Source organism: Ranitomeya variabilis, chromosome 6 (genome assembly GCF_051348905.1).
Source record: "Ranitomeya variabilis isolate aRanVar5 chromosome 6, aRanVar5.hap1, whole genome shotgun sequence".
NCBI classification, from domain to species: domain Eukaryota; kingdom Metazoa; phylum Chordata; class Amphibia; order Anura; family Dendrobatidae; genus Ranitomeya; species Ranitomeya variabilis.
In genome coordinates this window covers 499,910,455-499,934,663 of record NC_135237.1, presented here as the reverse complement: position 1 = coordinate 499,934,663, position 24,209 = coordinate 499,910,455, and the positions used below count along the sequence as shown (strand labels likewise).

General features: G+C 45.3%; 1 protein-coding gene across 2 annotated transcripts in view; it reads left to right on the top strand.

Annotated features, from left to right (window-relative positions):
* Positions 1 to 24,209, top strand: part of LOC143782868 (cytochrome P450 2D15-like) — a 171,585-nt gene that overhangs the window by 134,728 nt on the left and 12,648 nt on the right. The window contains exons 5-6 of one of the 2 annotated variants that reach the window (XM_077270790.1): positions 4,535 to 4,708; positions 14,951 to 15,092. In XM_077270790.1, the coding sequence (XP_077126905.1) occupies positions 4,535 to 4,708; positions 14,951 to 15,092 (316 nt within the window). The remainder of the gene's footprint in view (positions 1 to 4,534; positions 4,709 to 14,950; positions 15,093 to 24,209) is intronic. The other variant, XM_077270791.1, reaches the window with a different exon arrangement.

Below are 24,209 nucleotides of genomic sequence, written 5' to 3'. Positions count from 1 at the left end.
AAGGCCCAACGTCCACAATTGGGTGTTGTTCTTACAGCCCAACACCATGCAAGGCGATTGGCATTTGCCAGAGAACACCAAGATTGGCAGATTCTACATTGGCGTCTTGTGCTCTTCTCGGATGAGAGCAGGTTCACATTGAGCACATGTGACAGACATGACAGTCTGTAGACACTGTGGAGAATATTCTGCTGCCTGCAATATTCTCCAGCATGACCGGTTTGGCAGTGGGTCAGTATTAATGTGGAGAGGCATTTCTTTAGAGGGATGCACAGCCCTTCATGTGATAACCAGAGGTACCCTGACTGCCATTAGGTACTGAGATGAGATCCTCAGACTCATTGTGACTCCATATGGATGTGCAGTGGGCCCTGGATTCCTTCTGATGCATGACAAGCTAGGCCTCATGTGGCTGAAGTGTGTCAGCAGTTCCTACATGATGAAGGCTTTGATGCTATGGATTGGCCTGCCTGTTCCCCAGACTTGAATTGAATCAAGACACCATGTCTCGTTCCATCCACCAACATCATGTTTCACCGCAGACTGTCCAGGAGTTGACTGATGTTTTAGTCTAGGCCTGCGAGGAGATACCTTAGGAGAACATCCGTCACCTCATCGGGAGCAAGCCCAGGCATTGTAGGGAGGTCATGCAGACACATGGAGGCCACACATACTACTGAGCATCATTTCTGTCACGTTGTGACGGTCTTCGGTAAGGAATGGGGGCATCAAACTGTCCCCAGAACAGGGACCCTAACTATCCCAGTCCCGGAGGTACTCTTAAAGGTGGAAAGGCCATGATTCTCCTCCCTTACTATGCTCCTGTTAACCCCTTCACCCCCGGAGCTTTTTCCATTTTTTGTTTTCGTTTTTCGCTCCCCTCCTTCCCAGAGCCATAACTTTTTTATTTTTCCGTCAATATGGCCATGTGAGAGCTTATTTTTGGGGGGACGAGATGTACTTTTGAACGATGCCATTGGTTTTACAATGCCATGTAACAGAAAACGGGAAAAAAATTCCAAGTGTGATGAAATTGCAAAAAAAGTGCAATCTCACACTTGTTTTTTGCTTGGCTTTTTTGCTAAGTTCACTGAATGCTAAAACTGACCGCCATTATGATTCTCCAGGTCATTATGAGTTCATATGCATGTAGAAACACCGCGGAGACACCATCACGTGTTTCTCAACGCAAGCAATGAATAGCCAGGTCTTTCACCGGGAAGGAACAACCACGGGAAGGGCAGCATCCAATAAAGGAAAACCGCCTATGCCAAAACATGGTATCCATCCACAGACAGCTGTTTCGGGGTATTTGCCCGAAACAGCTGTCTGTGGATGGATACCATGTTTTGGCATAGGTGGTTTTCCTTTATTGGATGCTGCCCTTCTCGTGGTTGTTCCTTCCCGGTGAAAGACCTGGCTATTCATTACTTGCGTTGAGAAACACGTGATGGTGTCTCCGCGGCTTTTCTACATGCATTTGCATATTCCCCATAAGGGATGGGGGCAGTGTTCTGGATCACTGTGTTGAGAAACACATGATGGTGTCTCCGCGGTGTTGGATGTTTTGATCTCCCCGAGGTCATTCATCCTTATGTTCATTACGAGTTCATAGACACCAAACATGTCTAGGTTCTCTTTTATCTAAGTGGTAATAAAATTCCAAAGTTTGCTTAAAAAAAATAAATAAAAAATTGCTATGTTTTCCAATACCCGTAGCATCTCCAATTTTCGTGATCTGGGGTCAGCTGAAGGCTTATTTTTTGCGTGCCGAGCTGGTGTTTTTAATGATACCATTATGGTGCAGATACGTTCTTTTGATTGCCCGTTATTGCACTTTAATGCAATGTTGCGGCGACTAAAAAAACGTAATTTTGGCCATTTAGCAATCATGTTAATCCTTTGTTTTTATTGATAGATCGGGCGTTTCTGAACTCGGTGATACCAAATATGTGTAGGATTGATTTTTTTTGTTTTATTTTGATTGGGGCGAAAGGGGGGTGATGTAAACTTTTATATTTTTTATTATTTTATTTTTTTAAACACTTTTTTTTTAAATTTTGGCATGCTTCAATAGCCTCCATAGGAGGCTAGAAGCATGCAGAACTCGATCGCCTCTTCTGCATAGAGGTAATATTACAAATTCCAAAGTCATATTAGTAGTCTGGGACAAACACATGTGTGTTATATGCAACCAGACACATCAATTCGCTCCATAACATCTGAATAAAGATAGGAGAACCCGGAGCATGATATAAAAAAGCTGCTTTATTGATACAAAAATTTAAAAAGACATCTATCAGTAATCTTTAAAGGTGCAAAATATCTCCATGACTCGCATAGATAAGGGGGAAACCCACCCCTCTAAAACCCCCATACTACACAATGACCCTGGGAGGGGAATAAATATAGAACCCCTACCATTCAGTATGACCTGGTACAGCGGCCAACTAATCAGTGATAAGGTACCAAACCTAAGGATCAATGTATTAAAGTCACAAATCGGCCTAAATCAGCTTACCAGGTCAAAGGAGAGCTAGAGGAGAGGGATCCCGCCAGAGTAACGTCCCCGACGCGCGTTTCGCGGCTAAATAGCGCCGCTTCTTCTTCTTCCTTGAAGAAGCGGCGCTGTTTAGCCGCGAAACGCACGTCGGGGACGTTACTCTGGCGGGATCCCTCTCCTCTAGCTCTCCTTTGACCTGGTAAGCTGATTTAGGCTGATTTGTGACTTTAATACATTGATCCTTAGGTTTGGTACCTTATCACTGATTAGTTGCCCGCTGTACCAGGTCATACTGCATGGTAGGGGTTCTCTATTTATTCCCCTCCCAGGGTCATTGTGCAGTATGGGGGTTTTAGAGGGGTGCGTTTCCCCCTTATCTATGCGAGTCATGGAGATATTTTGCACCTTTAAAGATTACTGATAGATGTCTTTTTAAATTTTTGTATCAATAAAGCAGCTTTTTTATATCATGCTCCGGGTTCTCCTATCTTTATTCTACATAGAGGTGTAGCACAGATCACCTCTATGTAGCAGAAATGCAGGGTTGCTTTGAACGCCGACCACAGGGTGGCGCTCAAAGCAATCGGCCATCAACAACCATAGAGGTCTCAAGGAGACCTCTGGTTGTTATGGCAATGCACCAATGACCCCCGATCATGTGACGGGGGTCAGCAGTGCGAGCACATCCGGCCGCGCGGCCGGGAGGGCTAGTTAAATGCTGCTGTCAGCGCTTGACAGGGGCATTTAACTAGTTAATGGGCGCGGGCGGATCGCGATTCCACTCGCGCTCATTGCGTGCACATGTCAGCTGTACAAAACAGCTGACATGTCACGGCTTTGAGGTGGGCTCACCGCTGGAGCCTATCTCAAAGCGGGGGTTCTGCCACCTGACGTACTATTCCGTCGGCTGGCAGAAAGGGGTAAACACTGATCTGTCCGCTCCCCCACCATATGAGGCATGGGACAGAAATTAAAAGTAAACAAGACACAAAGACAAAACAGGGTTAACAGAAAACCTCTATCATACAAAAGCACTACCCAACAATTAGTAGGAGAATAGGGACAGGGAGGAATAAACTAAATGGAAACAGGGATGAGGAGATAAACCCACACGTGTTACTGCAAACCACAGAACACTAATACAACAGCTCTATTCCAACTACTTAACTTTAGCACAGCACAAGAAAATGAATCTTTCACCAGCAGGGACAAGAAGATCTGACTAGTTTTTATAGGACGAGGTAATGACCATATCGTAAGCAGCTGGCATAGAGAGGGTCGTTAACCTCTTCAGCACCAGAGGAAACAAAATAATTTTAATGTGAGATGCAAATCACATCATCTCTAAAGAAGACCTGCGATTCATTACCAGATGGGACTGTCTTCCGGGAGATGTGACACCCTTGTGGCTATATTCTTTTCTTGAGGCATTTCCAGTGAAGTTGGATCAGCCTGTAATTTGACTTTCCACTTGGATTTTGAGTATCATTCCAAATACAGACCTCCATAGGATATTCATTTTGATTTACATTGATCTTTTTTTTTCTCTCAACGCATTTTCCTGTGTAATGCATAAATGTTTTCAACTGGAATATTTAATTCAGAGATATCTTGGATGTGATATTTTAGTCTTCCCTTTGTTTCTTTGAGAAGTGTATTATCCCCTTTCCACAACACAGGATTTATCACTTATTTCACAAGTATATGAATCCTGATAGATGTAACTTGTATGTGTACCGATAACTGTTTACAATACAGTGACAAGTAGGCATGTGATTGAATTACTCTTGGGTCGCTTTTACAATAACTTCCTGGTGGATTTCAACTACATGAGTCCAACATTGTTGGGAATATAATTGATCAGGGCAAAGAACCTCTGGATATCTTGTAAATCAAGAGTACCAAACTACTGATAAAGTATATTGTTGTATAAAATGTGCTCCTCGGTATTAATCAAGCATTGAACTCTCCACACGTTTGCAAGTTGATCTCATGAAGGGTAAGATCCTCCTAAAAATGTTTTCCCTTTAGCTGTACAAAATCTTCCCCTGGCTGATGAAGGTGCCTGGGCCGCATCAGAAAGTTTTCAGTATCCAACGTACTTACCTAGACTTTTTACGAGCGATCATCCAAAAACACCGGGACACCTGGGATCCTGCAAGCAGGAGGGACTTCATTGATGCCTTTTTTGAGGAAATAGAAAAGGTAAGCAAACAGTGTATTAGGCCCTCCTCCACATGTCCATGTCTCAGATACATGTGGCATCTGTTTTTGTTTATTTTTCGTGGATACCACATGTACCTATTATAATCTATGGTGCTGCACATGTGTCTGTGCAAATCACATGAAGACATGTCCGTTTTTACCAGCAGGAAGGATAACAAGGGCCAATACAATCCTATGGGTCCGTGTAAAGCACATGGATGGCATCCGTGTGTCATCAATGCGCCGTACATGTGCTGTATGTGTTTAACATTGCAAAATATAGGAAAAGCTTAGAAATCAATTTATTTCAAGCCATACCGGAACAGTACTGATGGTACACTGATCTGAAACACTTAGGACACCGGTACCGGAAAAAAAAACTTATTATACAGACTTGTGAAAGGGGCCATACTTATATATGATATTGCATAATCATTGATTTTATAGGTACGATTTAATCTATTCTGTAGGTATATCAGACCATTATGTATTACCAGTCCACCTTACCTCTAAGGCTGAAGTCACACTAGCAATTTTAAAATTGGTCCAATTTTGTTCCCTCAAAGTCATATAAGTGTAATGCAAGTGTCATGCGTTTTTCATGCCAGTACAATCGGATTTTTCACACTTGGCATCCGATTTTTATCCGAATGCAGTGCGATTGCTATCCAATATGTGTATATATTGTGGTGATACGCTACCTGAGTGTGTTGGGGGACACTCGCTTGGCATAGGATTCAAGCACTCAGGCACGGTACCTCACACAATTCTGGTCATATCCGGTTTATTAAACATCATAAACCACATGACATACAGTCTACTCATGCAGCAGATAAACTTCTCTGCCACATATTACAATCCCCTTGTCCAGGGTTACCTTTCACGGACTGTCCAGGTCAACGGTCTCACAGTGCTTCCAGGACGACTCCACCAGCCAGGAGCCTCCAACACTGACCATACAGGACCTACAGCCTTACCAGGTGCTTGCAGGACTCCAGCCCATCCCAGGACAATCCAACACCCTCGAGCATTCAGTCCATAGCCTCAGCAGTGCTTCCAGGACTCCAGTCCACTTCAGGACAATCCAACACCCGGCTATTGCAGGACTCACGGTCTCAGTGCCTCCAGGACTCCAGCCCATACCAGGACAGTCCAACACTGACCGTACATCAGGTCCACAGTCTCAGGTGCTTGCAGGACTTCTCCAATACCAGGAGTCTCCAACACCGACCGTTCAGGACCTTGCACAGGAACCAAACGGACCCAGGCACATGTGACCCACACCCTGGTCACATTACATAACCACTGGGTGGGAGTGTGGGTGTGTGTGGCTAGTTCGACCCTCCCATCTCTCATAACTAGCCCTGCCAATCTCCCATTAGCATTACACAACTACTTGTGGGACTACAGGTCACAGCACACCAACCAAACTTCAGATTGACAGCACAGAGTGTCTTCCTCTGCAACATACACACCGGCCATTAACACTCCTGCCGGACTTAGTCTCATCAACTTTATGCCTCCAAGCGCATCTTGAAGCACACACACAGCGCCCCCTGGCTGTAACATGGGTCACTGCACCACAATATACAGTGGGGAAAAAAGGTATTTATTCAGCCACCAATTGTGCAAGTTCTTCAACTTAAAAAGATGAGAGAGACCTGTAATTGACATCATAGGTAGACTACAAATATGAGAGTAAAAATGAGAAAACAAATCCAGAAAACCACCTTGTCTGATTTGGCAAGATTTATGTTAGGTGTCGAGTTCCTGCTGCTGCACAGGGGGAATCTCGAACCATGTCTGCTGCGGCCTCCCATTCACCCCTAGCTGCAGTGGAACCTGATCAGCGGAGACGTCCATCCCAGCATCTGGCTCAACCTGATATTGTGCGAAAGATTACTGCTTCCTTTCCAGGCTCTGCCTTTGTAGCCAGCACTGGTCAGCTTCGAGCAGGCTTTTCTGGGACTAAGTCCTGCTTTTCACGCACTGAGCATGCCCACGGGAGGACCTCTCATTGGAGATCGGGGGTCACACGCTCAGGTCCTGTAGCAGCTCCTATTGGTCCACCAGGAAGGTCCTGAAGAGCTGCAACTATAAAAGGTTCACATGGCCGTGCAGCCATGTGCTAGTATCAAATGTGTTTGGCTTATGCCAGTGGATACTATACCACTCTATTCATATGTGGTGTGAGGCTGTAGCTTTGGGACTGTACACTCAGGCATGCAGCTAGCATCAGTGGGGGCAATTAGTCGCTTGGCTTAGCATCTGGTTCCTTCATGTGTGTGGTTAGCACAGAAGAGTTCCAGAGCAAGCACAAACCTAGTTAGGGTAATAGTTTTGTGTATAGCGTGACTCTGTGAGGCAACAGAGATCGCTTCCAGTTCACACGGGATGAAGCTTAACCCTTGTGTGAGCTCAGAGTTTATCCGCCATTACTTAGCAGCAGATATCTCTGCACGGTGGACCCTGGGCTGCAAACGCACCTTGTAGCTACCTGTCTATACTCGGTGCATTCCGCTAGCCCTAACATTATACTAGCGCCAGGTTCTGGCTAAGTAATGGTGGACGAACAGCGATTGCAGGGGTACATCCAGCAGCTGGAGGGCAGGTTGGTGGCTCTCGAGCGTGCAACCTCAGCTGTGGATGTTACCGCAATAGCTGTTCAGGCTTCTAGCGTAGCTGCAGCAACTTTAACAACTGCCACCCCTGTTCTGACCTTATCCCACTTCCCGCTGCCAGAGAAATACTCTGGTAACAGAGGGGTTTCGTGAGCCAGTGCGGTATACACCTCGAGCTCCTGGCTGCATGTTTTCCCACAGAGTGGGCAAAGGTGGGATTCATTATTTCTCTTCTGTCAGACAGGGTGTTGGAGTGGGCTACGCCGCTGTGGGAGCGCGACGATCATGTGGTGCAGAGTGCTTCTCGGTTTTTGAGCACTCTGAAACAGGTCTTTTTAGGACCTCGAGTCACCCATGATACGGCGCTCCAACTGCTGGCATTGACTCCATGGTCAGCCTTTTTGCCATTCACTTCCGGACTTTAGCATCCGATCTGGAGTGGCTGGATAAAGCACTCATCCCGGTATTTTGGAGGGGGCTGGCTGACCATGTGAAGGACACTTTGGCCACTAGGGAGATTCCCGCCACACTGGAGGAGCTCATAGCAGTATCAACTCGCATCGACCTTCGTTTTTAACAAGAGAAGGTTGGAGCAAGCCCAGTGTAGGCAAAGGTTTCGGCTGGCTCACCAAACCTCTGGAATCTCCGGTCCAGGTGTTCGAGTCACATGAGGCCATGGAGGTGTCACGAGCGGGACCGCTCGTGCACTTAAGGTCTGTCATGTTTGCCGGCAGTCAGGACACCTTGCCTCCAGGTGTTCTCAGTGGTCGGGAAAACATCAGCGTCTAGTGGTAGTTGGAGGAGGTACACTAGACACGGCGACGTTTTCCTCCAAATTGTCCTTCAAAGGGACAATTACCATAGGCCCATCCACTCTTATAGTAGAGCTTTGCGTGGACTCTGAGGCGGAGGGCAATTTTATGTCATCTGCTTTCGCCCAACGACACGCAATACCCCTGGTGATGCTCACCAAACCTGTGACCGTGGTAAATGGGTCGACACTACCCTAACAGATTACACACCAAACCATTCCTTTCACTCTTTCCATGTCTCCATCTCATCAGGAGATTATTTCCCTACTAGTCATTCCCGAGGGAATTGATGAGGTCCGGTTGGGGATACCATGGCTACGCTACCACTCTCCTCATATAGAGTGGTCCTCAGGGAGAATCCTGGGATGGAGTAAATCCTGTGAGGGTAGATGTCAGAGGGAGTGCGTTCAGATTGTTACAACACAGGTACCTGAAGATCTTTCCTCTCTCCCCAAGCACTATTGGCCCTATGCGGACATGTTCTCCAAAAGGGCTGCGGAGACCCTTCCGCCTCACCGCCCCTATGACTGACCTATTGACCTCTTGCCTGGTGCAGGGCCTCCCTGGGGTCGATTCTATCCATTATCTCTTCTGGAGATGGAGGCAATGTCCCAGTACATCCGAGAGAATCTGGCAAGAGGATTCTTTAGGAAGTCAGTGTCACCTGCAGGGGCTGGGTTCTTCTTCGTGCAGAAGAAGAGTGGAGAACTACGTCCATGCATAGACTACAGGGGTCTTAACACCATCACCATTAAGAATAAGTACCCACTACCCCTGATATCTGAGCTCTTTGATAGGCTACGGGGAGCAAGGGTATTTACTAAATTAGATCTGCGGGGTGCTTACAACCTGATTCGCATCCGTGAGGGGGACGAATGGAAGACGGCTTTTAACACCAGGGATGGGCACTATGAATAACTGGTGATTCCCTTCGGGCTCTTTAATGCCCCTGCCATTTTCCAAGACTTTGTGAACGGCATCTTCTGGGATATGCTCACCACCTCGTTCGTAGTCTATCTGGATGATATTCTCATCTACTCTCCAGATATTGACTCCCACCGAAGAGATGTTTGCAAAGTCTTCGAACTCTTACAGGCAAACTGGTTAGGGTAATAGTTTTGTGTACAGCGCAACTCTGTGAGGCAACAGAGATCGCTTCCAGTTCACACGGGGTGAAGCTTAACCCACGTGTGAGCTCAGAGTTTATCCGCCATTACTTAGCAGCAGATATCTCTGCACGGTGGACCCCGGGCTGCGAACGTACCTTGTAGCTACCTATCTATACTCGGTGCGTTCCACTAGCCCTATCAATTTATTTTTCAAATTATGGTGGAAAATAAATATTTGGTCACCTAAAAACATGCAAGATTTCTGGCTCTCACAGACCTGTAACTTCTTCTTTAAGAGGCTCCTCTGTCCTCCATTCATTACCTAAAGTAATGGCACCTGTTTGAACTTGTTATCAGTATAAAAGACACCTGTCCACAACATCAAACAGTCACACTCCAAACTCCACTATGGTGAAGACCAAAGAGCTGTCGAAGGACACCAGAAACAAAATTGTAGTCCTGCATCAGGCTGGGAAGACTGAATCTGCAATAAGCAAGCAGCTTGGTGTGATGAAATCAACTGTGGGAGCAATAATAAGAAAATGGAAGACATACAAGACCACTGATAATCTCCCTCGATCTGGGGCTCCATGCAAGAACTCACCCCGTGGGGTCAAATGATCACAAGAACGGCCATTTAGTAAATTCAAAAAAGTTCATTTTTTTCACATTAATGTACACTCTCACCCCATTTTGACTGAAAAAAAGCAGAAATATATAAATTTTTGCAAATTTTATAAAAAAGAAAACTGAAATATCACATGGTCATAAGTATTGCAGTATATCTCTGTACTTGGCTGCATTCATATTTCCTTCAATGACAATAAGTCGTCCTGTCTCTGCAGCTGAAAAACACCACATAGCATGATGTTGCCACCATGATGTTTCAAGGCTGGGATTGTATTGGACAGGTAATGAGCAGTGCCTGGTTTTCTCCACACATACCGCTTAAATTATCACCAAAAAGGTCTATCTTCGTCTCATCAGACCAGAGAATCTTATTTTTTGTAGTCTGGGAGTCCTTCATGTGTTTTTTTTAGCAAACTCTATGCGGGCTTTCATATGTCTTGCACTGAGGAGACGCTTCCGTCAGGCCACTCTGCCATAAAGACCCGACTGGTAGAGGGCTGCAGTGATAGTTGACTTTGTGGAACTTTCTCCCATCTCCCTACTGCATCTCTGGAGCTCAGCCACAGTGACCATGAGGTTCTTCTTTACCCCTCTCACCAAGGCTCTTCTCCCACGATTGCTCAGTTTGGCTGGATGGTCAGGTCTAGGAAGACTTCTGGTGGTCCCACACTTCTTCCATTTAAGGATTATGGAGGCCACTGTGCTTTTAGGAACCTTGAGTACTGCAGAAATTCTTTTGTAACCTTGGTCAGATCTGTGCCTTGCCACAATTCTGTCTCTGAGCTCCTTGGCCAGTTCCTTTGACCTCATGATTCTCATTTGGTCTGACATGCACTGTGAGCCATGAGGTCTTATATGGACAGGTGTGTGCCTTTCCAAATCAAGTCCTATCAGTTTAATTAAACACAGCTGGAATCCAATGAAGGACTAGACCATTTCAAGTAGAATCACAAGGAAATGGACAGCATGTGACTTAGATATGAGTGTCTGAGCAAAGGGTCTGAATACTTATGACAATGTAATATTTCAGTTTTTCTTTTTTAATAAATATGTAAAAATTTCTACATTTCTGTTTTTTTTCAGTCAAGATGGGTGCAGAGTGTACATTAATGAGAAAAAAATGTACTTTTTTAATTTACAAAATGGCTGCAATGAAACAAAGAGTGAAAAATTTAAAGGGGTCTGAATACTTTCCGTACCCACTGTATTTCTCCCCTACCTATGTCATCCAGATGCACCAAATCCACAGTGGTGGCTACGGAAGCCAACGGAGCAGCTGCCGGGGGGCCACTGGAGCAATGCTAACAGCTGCTGGGGCAGGCAAACACTGTTGTGAATTCTGCTTTTGGGCTCCCTCCGGTGGTTGTAGGTGGTAATGCAGTTGTTCCTGAGTTGGAGTCCTGGTCAGGTGTATCTGCTGATTGCAGTTCTGACTGGGGTATTTAGGCTTGCAGGATTCATTAGTCCTTGCCAGTTGTCCATGGTTTTGGAGGTGTTGGTCCTTGTTTGGTTCCTTCTGCCCTGCTGCCAAATCAGCAAAGATAAGTGTCTGGTTTTGTTTTTGTGGCACACATGCTGTGTGCTTAATAATTCCGTGCTATTCATTGTTTTTTTGTCCAGCTTGATTGTGTCAGTATTTTCTCAGTCTTGTTGGATTCTCAGGAGTTGCAGATCTACATTCCATGTCTTTAGTTAGATTGTGGAACTTTTTGTATTATCTGCTGTGGATATTTTTGAAGGGTTTTAATACTGACCGCTTAGTATTCTGTCCTATCTTTCCCTATTTAGCTAGAGTGGCCTCTTTTGCTGAATTCTGTTTTCTGCCTGCGTGTGTCTTTCTTCTCCTACTCACAGTCATTATTCGTGGGGGGCTGCCTATCCTTTGGGGTTCTGCTCTGAGGCAAGGTAGTATTCCTATTTCCATCTATAGGGGTATTTAGTCCTCCGGCTGTGTCGAGGTGTCTAGGGTTTGTTAGGCACACCCCACGGCTACTTCTAGTTGCGGTGTTAGTTCAGGTTTTGCGGTCAGTACAGTTTCCACCTACTCCAGAGAAAGTTTCATGCGGCTCCAAAGTCTCCGGATCATAACAAAACACCTAAACATTCTTACAAATTTGACTGCCACATGAGTAGCTCTCACTCCACCACCATCACTAGAACCAGACACCACTATCTCAGTGTCCCCACCAACCAAGCTCAAATTGTCATTCAACACATTCATATGAAGTGCACATGAGCCCACGTGCCTTACCATGCTGACTACGAGTGGTGCTCAAAACAGTTGTCTCATATCCTCTGTGATGATCCCTGCTCCACTCCTCACTATCATCTGTCTGTCCTCCTCGGATACAGCCTCAGGCACATAAAAATTGGCAGAAATAACTGATGCAGTCAATGCATCGCTTGGTTGGTGGCGGTTGGACCGTGCTCGCCGTCTAGGATATTGAACAAGGTGTCACGGGGTTACCACAACAGGTTGGAACCAGAAGACCGCAGCATCTGATTGCTCCTACTCCGGCGTTGAGAAGAAGCACTTCTTCATTGTAAGTGTGTTTATTCCTTCTGGCAGAACAGGGGTTAATCGGCCATGTTGGAGATCCCTTTGCTCACAGCTGAGCTTGGTTAGCCATTCCTTTTTCCTTTATAATCTGGGCTCTGATACAAATCCTTGACAAAGCTAGCTTTATTGCTTTATGGCTAATGGAGGGAGAGGAGTTCTTATAAGAAGGAGAGTTGCTGGAGTTAATAGTGACTGTTGCTTCGTTTGTATGCATGGTAATTCCTTATCCTTCTCTAGTTTGGTTTATTCCTCTACCTTCACACCCTGGTGCATTCCTCGGTTATATGTGAGTGAATATTTTGTATGCCTGGAGTTTTCTGTTAACCCTTGTTTGTGTTGCCTTGTTTGTCAGGTGGGTGTACTGCGGTGCACAGTAGTACCCCTCTTCCCTGAGTGGGGGAAGAGAAAAGACAGAAGGCTAACTCAGGAGATAAGGCAAGGGCGGAGGCCCCAGCATCTTCAAATTCGGAAGTATCCCAGGGAGTAGCTAGGGCGTCTCCTAGTGTTAGGGACAGGGATGGAGCCCCTGGTACTGGGTCACCCGACAGTTGTGCCATGACACAAGGACTTTGGCTGTACGACTATAGCCGGCACTCCTCAAATTATCCAGCTCCACCCACACAGGCTGCCTCCTCCGCTCCCTGCCTTCCGCCTCTTCTAGCAGGCCGACCAGACCTGCGGTGCCTTGATCATGCTTGTTCAGTAGGCCGCATTGCCACCTGATCGGTTTTCTCCTTTTGGGCCCTGGTTGACTGCACAGGCTGCATTTTCTGTTACATGTCTGGTCATGTGACACGCCTGCTTGCGTCATCATGTAGGCCTCACGCTGTGACCCGGTCGAGGAGGGAGGGGGCCAGTGACATCACTCACTTCCTCCTGAAGACCAGGTCTGGCCACAAATTCCACCCAGAGCACCACATTGACTGTGCCGCCGGCGGCATCATCCATGGCCCTGAAGGGTCCCTGCTTGGGCTCCATATCTTGTGCCTGGTCTGGGGGGTAGCTTCCGGGCTCTGTCTCTCTGGAGGCCTACACCACTTCAAGCGCTGTCGGGGCACTGGATCCACAGTTGCCTCGTCGACTCCCCCCCCCCCCACTGTCATCCACTGCTCCATCAGGCTCTGGAACCACTGCTGTCCTCTCTTTTTTTCCCAATCCCTCATCTCTCTCATCAAGGTCTCCAGCTACCATGTCAATATTGTAAGTATGATGTTGAAATTATGGGTCCAAAGTTACCAGCAAAGGACCAGCTGCAGAATATCGGACCCCTTAATTAACTTCACTATTTATACCCCTCCCCATCAGGTCCACCCATCCACCAATCACAAGCAACCCTATATCTAAATCTACCTATTCTCTTTGACCAACATTTCCTGCACAAACTTGCCTATAACATAACCCCTTAACAACCAAGACAGGGCTTAGCATACCTCCTCAGTCAAGACTCCCTCCCCTAATTCCCGTGAGGGGGGCATGCAGTCCGGTCTGTTACGGTCTTCCCATCACCCTCTAAACACTTCCATACTTGAACTTGATATTTGACAAAATATTATCCTGCTACTTTAGGAAGTTCTGTACATATATACAGTGTATTATTAATTCCTGAACTATTCTAGGATTAAATTTGCATAATGAGTATTGTTATACATGCTTTGTAACAATTGCATTGTATTAGGTCTGCAATGGTAATTGCAACATAAAAATAGGTTGTGTAGGCAATCCATTTCCTTTCAAACGGCCATGAAACTTGAAGGCATTGTACATGGGTCACCCTGTTAACTTTCCGCATGAGAGTAGAACGGTTATATAGAGCATCTCTGCTCTGGAGGACCTGTCCTAAATTACACCAACACCCACAGGTTTGAATGGTCACTGTGTAATTCTTCCTTCTGTGATGATGCTGCAGTAAGCAAAAAAAAGACCTGTGTCCCTACAGATAGGACAACCAGCAATGAAAGGTTATCTGGAGGTTAATTTGTGTAATCCATATTGTCAGAGGACCCTTCTACCAAACATTAATTGTCCAGAGCCGAGAACCCCTCCTGAGTCCTGAGAAATCTATACATATTTTTCTAATATACTATATATAGAAGGGATAATACAAGTAAACCCTATTTTAAATACATTTTGTGAATTCAGAGTTTTTTTTCTTGTTTGGCTGCTCTCAGGACATTAATCTATAAACCAAAGCAGACAGTGGTAACAATGAGCATTGTTAGCGTCATTATTGAGACAGCTAATTGATTTCAACCTGAATCGTCCAGATATCTGATTATTGTCCAGGACCCTTCTAAACTGAAAGAGTTTGCTAGTGACAAGTGTGCACTACAGTGGATGACAGTCTCTACCCACTTACTAAAACGCCACCAGTTAGGTCAGTAAGTGTATTATTAGTAGAGGGTTTTTTATATTTATTTATTTTTCTTTATTTACGGCTTTATTTTGCAATAGCGAGAAGGCAACTTTGTCTCTGACGTCTCCTATAATATCTATTGTTTCTGTGCACCCAGAATAAAGACAGTCCCACCAGCAGTTTCACCGAAGAGACACTTCTCATGGTGATATCGAATCTCTTTGTAGCTGGGACGGATACGACATCTAACACTCTGCGCTGGTCTCTCTTGATGATGTTGCTTCATCCTCACATCCAGAGTAAGTGGTCAGTAGTCAATAGTCATTTTCTTGACTTATACCTCCAAAGGTGATTACACTCGTGTCTCATTACAGACGTTAAATGGTAGGTAAGGCTTTGTTCACAATGTCTAGTAATCATCCATTAGAACGGATCCAGCAGCAACCTGTTGGCAAAAGATGTGCAGGCAGAACTTTTGTCTGTTGCCATCCAGACTAAGGAAGAGGAAAGGTGGAGCAAGAAGGACTGTGCTCATCAAGCAGGAGAGTGCTTCTCCATGGCACCTCTGTGGGGGTAGGTCTCAGTTGGAGCTTATTTGTGTTGACAGGATTGGGGGTGGGCAAAGGTGGATCCTCTCACCCCTGCAAAGTAAGTGAAATGACATTGTACCTTTTGTGATACATATTTTCAGAAATAGTATCTACTGGCCCTCCTTTTTGTCTTTTCTCTGGCTAGAATAATAAAGTTATGGCTCTTGAAGAAGTGGAGGGAAACTACAAAACCCTAAAAATGGAAAATCGCAAGATCATGAAGGGGTTAAATATTCTTTTTTTTTTTCTACCTCCAGTAAGCAAAAAACAGATCTGTTTCAAATGGGAGCAAAGCTAACTAACGGATCCGTTTTCCTCAGATTTTAATGTTTAAAAACGGACCCAGCTGAAATCTGTTTTTTAAAAAGGGCCAAAAAAATTGTGTCTGCGCAACTTATTTGCCAACAGATTGCTGCTGGATCCGTCCTAATAGATTATTGCTGGACATGTGAACATTGCATTATAAGGTTACACAGTTTGGAGAGTGGGTGGTCAGATTATCTGCACAATATTTTTCCCTTTGCAGATATTTTTATTAAACTGGATAATTCCCCTACAGCTCATGATTAAAATGTGTTTGTTGTTGATTTTTTTTTTTAAAGGGTCAATTTGTTAAACAGCTTTGCAACCCAGTGGTCAGGTCCCATCTTTGATGGGACCTGTCATGATTCCCAATGGCAGGGACACGGGCAAAAACGGACTAGCTCTAGGAAGATGGTATCTCAGGTAACCGCGATGCTGAACCTAACACGCAAATAAAAGTAGCCAGGGGGTGTGCCTATGTTTTATCCCTAGACACCTCGCGCCAGCCGGAGATCTAGCTGCCTCTAGAAGAGGAATACACAGACCTGGCTTGCCTCCAGGGAAACCCCAAAAGTTATAGTAGCCCCCCACATATAATAACGGTTAGGTGAGAGGAAAACACAAACGCAGTATGAATATAGATTCAGCAAAGTGAGGCCCTCTGACTAGATAGATGAAAATACAAAAGAGGACTTCGCGGTTACCTCAAAACCCTAAGCAGCCATCCTGAAACTACCTTGACTCCGTTATCAACTCATGACACCGGAGTAGTAATTTCAGATCACTAGAGCTTCCAGCAGCACGAGAAATACAAATGCATGCTGGACAAAACAAACACAAAAAATGCCAAAAAATTCAACTTAGCTGAATTGCAGACTTGGAGCAGGTAGCAAGCAACAGAGGTGCTCTGGTAACATTGATTGCCGGCGCTAGAGTGACTGAGAAGCCAGACTAAATAGGAAACTCCCAATTTCCTGATGAAAACAGGTGCACTGGAAACACAAGACAAAAGTCAACCAGTACCACCAGTAGCCACCTGTTATGACCCCAATGGCGAGGGTCTCAGAGGAACGTGGAAGTCTGCAGAATACAAAAATCCAGCTCATAGGGCAGTGGTAACTGGGTTGACCATATATCTACTCCTAACGCCAACACTAGAAGTAGCCGGGGATCATTCCTACGTTGATTCTAGATGACACGCGCCAGCCGGAGAATCTAGCTACCCCCTAGTAGAGGAAAACAAAGACCTTTCTTGCCTCCAGAGAAGGGGACCCCAAAGCTGGATAGAAGCCCCCCACAAATAATGACGGTGAGGTAAGAGGAAATGACAAACACAGAAATGAATCAGGTTTAGCACAGAGAGGCCCGCTTACTGATAGCAGAATAAAGAAAGGTAACTTATATGGTCAACAAAAACCCTGTCAAAATCCACACTGGAAATTCAAGAACCCCCGAACCGTCTAACGGTCCGGGGGGAGAACACCAGCCCCCTAGAGCTTCCAGCAAAGGTCAGGATATAGATTTGGAACAAGCTGGACAAAAATACAAAACCAAAACAAATAGCAAAAAGCAAAAGGCAGACTTAGCTGATATAACTGGAACCAGGATCAGTAGACAAGAGCACAGCAGACTAGCTCTGATAACTACGTTGCCAGGCATTGAACTGAAGGTCCAGGGAGCTTATATAGCAACACCCCTAACTAACGACCCAGGTGCGGATAAAAGGAATGACAGAAAAACCAGAGTCAAAAAACTAGTAACCACTAGAGGGAGCAAAAAGCAAATTCACAACAGTACCCCCCCCTTAGTGAGGGGTCACCGAACCCTCACCACGACCACCAGGGCGATCAGGATGAGCGGCATGAAAGGCACGAACTAAATCGGCCGCATGAACATCAGAGGCGACCACCCAGGAATTATCCTCCTGACCATAGCCCTTCCACTTGACCAGGTACTGAAGCCTCCGCCTGGAGAGGCGAGAATCCAAGATCTTCTCCACCACGTACTCCAACTCGCCCTCAACCAACACCGGAGCAGGAGGCTCAGCAGAAGGAACTACAGGCACAATGTACCGCCGCAACAAGGACCTATGAAATACATTGTGAATAGCAAACGACACAGGAAGATCCAGACGAAAAGATACAGGATTAAGGATTTCCAATATCTTGTAAGGCCCAATAAAACGAGGTTTAAATTTGGGAGAGGAGACCTTCATAGGAACAAAGCGGGAAGAAAGCCATACCAAATCCCCAACGCGTAGTCGGGGACCCACACCGCGGCGGCGGTTGGCAAAGCGCTGAGCCTTCTCCTGTGACAACTTCAAGTTGTCCACCACATGATTCCAGATCTGCTGCAACCTATCCACCACAGAATCCACCCCAGGACAGTCAGAAGGCTCCACATGACCCGAAGAAAAGCGAGGATGGAAACCAGAGTTGCAGAAAAAAGGCGAAACCAAGGTGGCGGAACTAGCCCGATTATTAAGGGCAAACTCAGCCAACGGCAAGAATGTCACCCAATCGTCCTGATCAGCAGAGACAAAACACCTCAAATAAGCCTCCAAAGTCTGATTGGTTCGCTCCGTCTGTCCATTAGTCTGAGGATGGAAAGCAGACGAAAACGACAAATCAATGCCCATCCTACTACAAAAGGATCGCCAGAACCTGGAAACGAACTGGGATCCTCTGTCTGACACAATATTCTCAGGGATGCCGTGCAAACGAACCACGTTCTGGAAAAACACAGGAACCAGATCGGAAGAGGAAGGCAGCTTAGGCAAAGGAACCAAATGGACCATCTTGGAGAAGCGATCACATATCACCCAGATAACGGACATGCCCTGAGATAGCGGAAGATCAGAAATGAAATCCATGGAGATATGTGTCCAAGGTCTCTTCGGGACAGGCAAGGGCAAGAGCAAACCGCTGGCACGAGAACAGCAAGGCTTAGCTCGAGCACAAGTCCCACAGGACTGCACAAATGACCGCACATCCCTTGACAAGGAAGGCCACCAAAAGGACCTGGCCACCAGATCTCTGGTGCCAAAAATTCCCGGGTGACCTGCCAACACCGAGGAATGAACCTCGGAAATGACCCTGCTGGTCCACTTATCCGGGACAAACAGTCTGTCAGGTGGACAAGACTCAGGCCTATCAGCCTGAAATCTCTGCAACACACGTCGCAGATCCGGAGAAATAGCTGACAAGATAACTCCATCTTTAAGAATACCAACAGGATCAGCGACTCCAGGAGCATCAGGCACAAAGCTCCTAGAAAGAGCATCGGCCTTCACATTCTTTGAACCTGGTAAATACGAGACAACAAAATCAAAGCGGGAGAAAAACAATGACCAGCGGGCCTGTCTCGGATTAAGGCGTTTAGCAGACTCGAGATACATCAGATTTTTGTGATCAGTCAAGACCACCACACGATGCTTAGCACCCTCGAGCCAATGACGCCACTCCTCAAATGCCCATTTCATGGCCAACAACTCCCGATTGCCCACATCATAATTTCGCTCGGCAGGCGAAAACTTCCTAGAGAAAAAGGCACAAGGTTTCATAACAGAGCAACCAGGGCCTCTCTGCGACAAAACGGCCCCTGCCCCAATCTCCGAAGCATCCACCTCAACCTGAAAGGGAAGTGAGACGTCAGGCTGGCACAAAACAGGCGCCGAAGTAAACCGGCGTTTCAACTCCTGGAAAGCCTCCACGGCAGCAGGAGCCCAGTTAGCTACATCGGAGCCCTTCTTGGTCATATCCGTCAAAGGTTTCACAATGCTAGAAAAATTAGCAATAAAACGACGGTAGAAGTTAGCGAAGCCCAAGAACTTCTGAAGACTCTTAACTGACGAGGGCTGAGTCCAATCAAGAATAGCTCGGACCTTGACTGGGTCCATCTCCACAGCAGAAGGGGAAAAAATGAACCCCAAAAAGGGAACCTTCTGTACACCAAAGAGACACTTTGAGCCCTTGACAAACAAAGAATTTTCACGCAAAATTTTAAAGACCAACCTGACCTGCTCCACATGCGAATCCCAATTATCAGAAAAAACCAAAATATCATCCAGATAAACAATCAAAAATTTATCCAGATACTTCCGGAAAATGTCATGCATAAAGGACTGAAAAACTGAAGGCGCATTGGAGAGCCCAAAAGGCATCACCAAGTACTCAAAATGACCTTCGGGCGTATTGAATGCGGTTTTCCATTCATCACCTTGCTTAATGCGCACAAGGTTGTACGCACCACGAAGGTCTATCTTGGTGAACCACTTGGCACCCTTAATCCGGGCAAACAAGTCAGACAACAGCGGTAAAGGATACTGAAATTTGACAGTGATCTTATTTAAAAGCCGATAATCAATACAAGGTCTCAAAGATCCGTCCTTTTTTGCCACAAAAAAGAATCCCGCACCAAGAGGGGAAGAAGACGGACGAATATGTCCTTTCTCCAGAGACTCCTTGATATATGAACGCATAGCGGTATGTTCAGGTACCGACAGATTAAACAGTCTTCCCTTAGGAAACTTACTGCCTGGGATCAAATCTATAGCACAGTCACAGTCCCTATGAGGAGGCAGTGCACTGGACTCAGACTCACTGAAGACATCCTGATAATCAGACAAATACTCCGGAACTTCCGAAGGCGTAGAAGAAGCAATAGACACAGGCAGGGAATCCCCATGAATACCACGACAGCCCCAACTTGAGACTGACATAGCCTTCCAGTCCAGGACTGGATTATGGGTCTGTAACCATGGCAGCCCTAAAACAACCAAATCATGCATTTTATGTAAAACCAGGAAACGTATCACCTCGCGGTGTTCAGGAGTCATGCACATGGTAACCTGTGTCCAATACTGCGGTTTATTTGCTGCCAATGGTGTAGCATCAATACCCCTAAGAGGAATAGGATTTTCTAATGGTTCAAGAGTAAAACCACAGCGCTTAGCAAATGAGAGATCCATGAGACTCAGGGCAGCACCTGAATCTACAAACGCCATGACAGGATAAGATGACAGTGAGCAAATCAAAGTTACAGACAGAATAAATTTAGGTTGCAAATTACCAACGGTGACAGGACTAACAACCTTAGCTATACGTTTAGAGCATGCTGAGATAACATGTGTAGAATCACCACAGTAGTAGCACAAGCCATTCCGGCGTCTATGAATTTTCCGCTCATTTCTAGTCAGGATTCTATCACATTGCATTAAATCAGGTGTCTGTTCAGACAACACCATGAGGGAATTTGCGGTTTTTCTATCACATTGCACCGAATTAGGTGTCTGTTCAGACAACACCATGAGGGAATTTGCGGTTTTGCGCTCCCGCAACCGCCGGTCAATTTGAATAGCCAGTGCCATAGTATCATTCAGACCTGTGGGAATGGGAAAACCCACCATAACATTCTTAATGGCTTCAGAAAGGCCATTTCTAAAATTAGCGGCCAGTGCACACTCGTTCCAATGTGTCAGCACGGACCATTTCCGAAATTTTTGGCAATACACTTCAGCCTCGTCCTGCCCCTGAGACATAGCCAGCAAGGCCTTTTCTGCCTGAATCTCAAGATTGGGTTCCTCATAAAGTAAACCGAGCGCCAGAAAAAACGCATCAAGATCAGCCAATGCCGGATCTCCTGGCGCCAGCGAAAAAGCCCAATCCTGAGGGTCGCCCCGTAAGAACGAAATAACAATTTTTACTTGCTGAGCAGAATCTCCAGATGAACAGGGTCTCAGGGACAAAAACAATTTACAATTATTCACGAAATTCCTAAACTTAAACCTGTCTCCGGAAAACAGTTCAGGAATCGGTATTTTAGGTTCTGACCTAGGATTTCTGATAACATAGTCTTGTATGCCCTGCACACGAGTAGCCAGCTGGTCCACACTTGTAATCAAGGTCTGGACATTCATGTCTGCAGCAAGCATAGCCACTCTGAGGTAAAGGGGAAGAAGAAAAAAAAAAAAACTCAGAATCTTCTTTCTTATAATCCCTCTTCTGCAATGCATTAAACATTTAATACTGGCCTGGCAAACTGTTATGACCCCAATGGCGAGGGTCTCAGAGGAACGTGGAAGTCTGCAGAATACAAAAATCCAGCTCATAGGGCAGTGGTAACTGGGTTGACCATATATCTACTCCTAACGCCAACACTAGAAGTAGCCGGGAATCATTCCTACGTTGATTCTAGATGACACGCGCCAGCCGGAGAATCTAGCTACCCCTAGTAGAGGAAAACAAAGACCTTTCTTGCCTCCAGAGAAGGGGACCCCAAAGCTGGATAGAAGCCCCCCACAAATAATGACGGTGAGGTAAGAGGAAATGACAAACACAGAAATGAATCAGGTTTAGCACAGAGAGGCCCGCTTACTGATAGCAGAATAAAGAAAGGTAACTTATATGGTCAACAAAAACCCTGTCAAAATCCACACTGGAAATTCAAGAACCCCCGAACCGTCTAACGGTCCGGGGGGAGAACACCAGCCCCCTAGAGCTTCCAGCAAAGGTCAGGATATAGATTTGGAACAAGCTGGACAAAAATACAAAACCAAAACAAATAGCAAAAAGCAAAAGGCAGACTTAGCTGATATAACTGGAACCAGGATCAGTAGACAAGAGCACAGCAGACTAGCTCTGATAACTACGTTGCCAGGCATTGAACTGAAGGTCCAGGGAGCTTATATAGCAACACCCCTAACTAACGACCCAGGTGCGGATAAAAGGAATAACAGAAAAACCAGAGTCAAAAAACTAGTAACCACTAGAGGGAGCAAAAAGCAAATTCACAACAGCCACCAGAGGGAGCCCAAAAACAGAATTCACAACAGGGACCCAAGAGCTAGCATTTACTTTAGGCCCTGTTCACATCACGCTTGGGATGTGCATTTATGTTGTATGACAGGCAGGCTTGGCCTTATGTTTTGGATTGTTGTCGTATTGGAACATCCAAGCACGTCCCATGCACCGCTCCTGGGCTGGTGAGTGCAAATTCTCCACCAGTATTTGCTGATAACGTGTTGCATTCCTCTTTCCTTCAAGTTTGACCAAGTTTCCTGTGCCTTTGTAGCTCACACATCCCCAAAACATCAGCGATCCACCTCCGTGCTTTACAGTAAGAATGATGTTCCTTTCATTATAGGCCTTGTTGACCTCTCTCCAAATGTAACGTTTATGGTTGTGGCCAAAAGTGCAATTTTGGCCTCATCCCTCCAAATTACCTTGTTCGAGAAGTTTTGAGGCTGGTTTCTGTGCTGTTTTGCGTATTGTAGGAGAGATACTTTGTGGCATTTGCGCAGTAATGGGTTTCTTCTTGACCATGCAGCCCATTTTTCTTCAAGTGCCTCCTTATTGTGCATCTTGAAAGTCACACCGCTAGTTTTCAGAGAGTCTTGTATTTCAGCTCGTTATTTGTGGGTTTTTCTTTGCATCACGCACAATTTTCCTCGCAGTTGTGGTCGACATTTTTGTTGGTCTATCTGACTATAGTTTTGTTTTTACAGAACTCCTGATTTTCCATTTGTTAATCATAGTTTGAGAGCTGCTGACTGGCATTATCAATTTCTTGGATATCTTTTTGTATCCATTTCCTGGTTTATACAGTTCAACTACCTTTTCCCGTAGATCCATTGACAATTCTTTTGCTTTCCCCATGACTCACAATCCAGAAACATCAGTGGCTGGATGAAAGATGCAAGAGTCTGTCTGGATCCCAGGAAACTCACTCAGCTTTTATGCACACACAATGATTACAAACAGGTCACAGGTGAGGATGTTACCTTTAGTAGCCATTCTAACCCATCTGTGTCAACTACTGTGCATTAGAAACGGTATAGAGAGGGGCGCAATAGCTCAGTTACCAAAATAACAATTAGTTTAATCTAAGGTAAAATTCTCACCTTTACACATTGTGAGAATGCACAAAACATATATTAAGTATGATTGGAGGGCTGCAGTGTAGTTTTATAGCCCTGAATAAAGTATGCAACTCTTCTGAACTCTGTGATTCCCTTGCCTGATTTTGGAGGAGCGCGGAATTGTTGGCATTTTGAATATCCTATCCAGAACTTCTGTGCATATTATCAGGCTAAAATCACCAGGGTATGTGAACTTTTGATCAGGGTCATTTGGATGTTTTGGGTTGTCATTATGATTTAAAAAGAGAAACCACAATAGTTTGACAATAAATGTCCATGAGTGGAATCATTCATATTCTCTGAAAAAAGACCAAGAATGTAAAAATTCTGCCAGGGCATGTAAACTTTTGAGGCACAATTGTGTGTGTGTGTGTGTGTGTGTGTATATATATATATATATATATATATATATATATATATATATATATATATATATATATATATATATATATATATATATATATATATATATATATATTTTACTGGATATCAATGCATGGAAATCAACACCTCATTTTTATATATGTATATACTTTTTCCATGGAGACCTTTTGGGTGACAGATGCCACTGTACGGTATCCATCACAGGCCTATTTTACATGCAT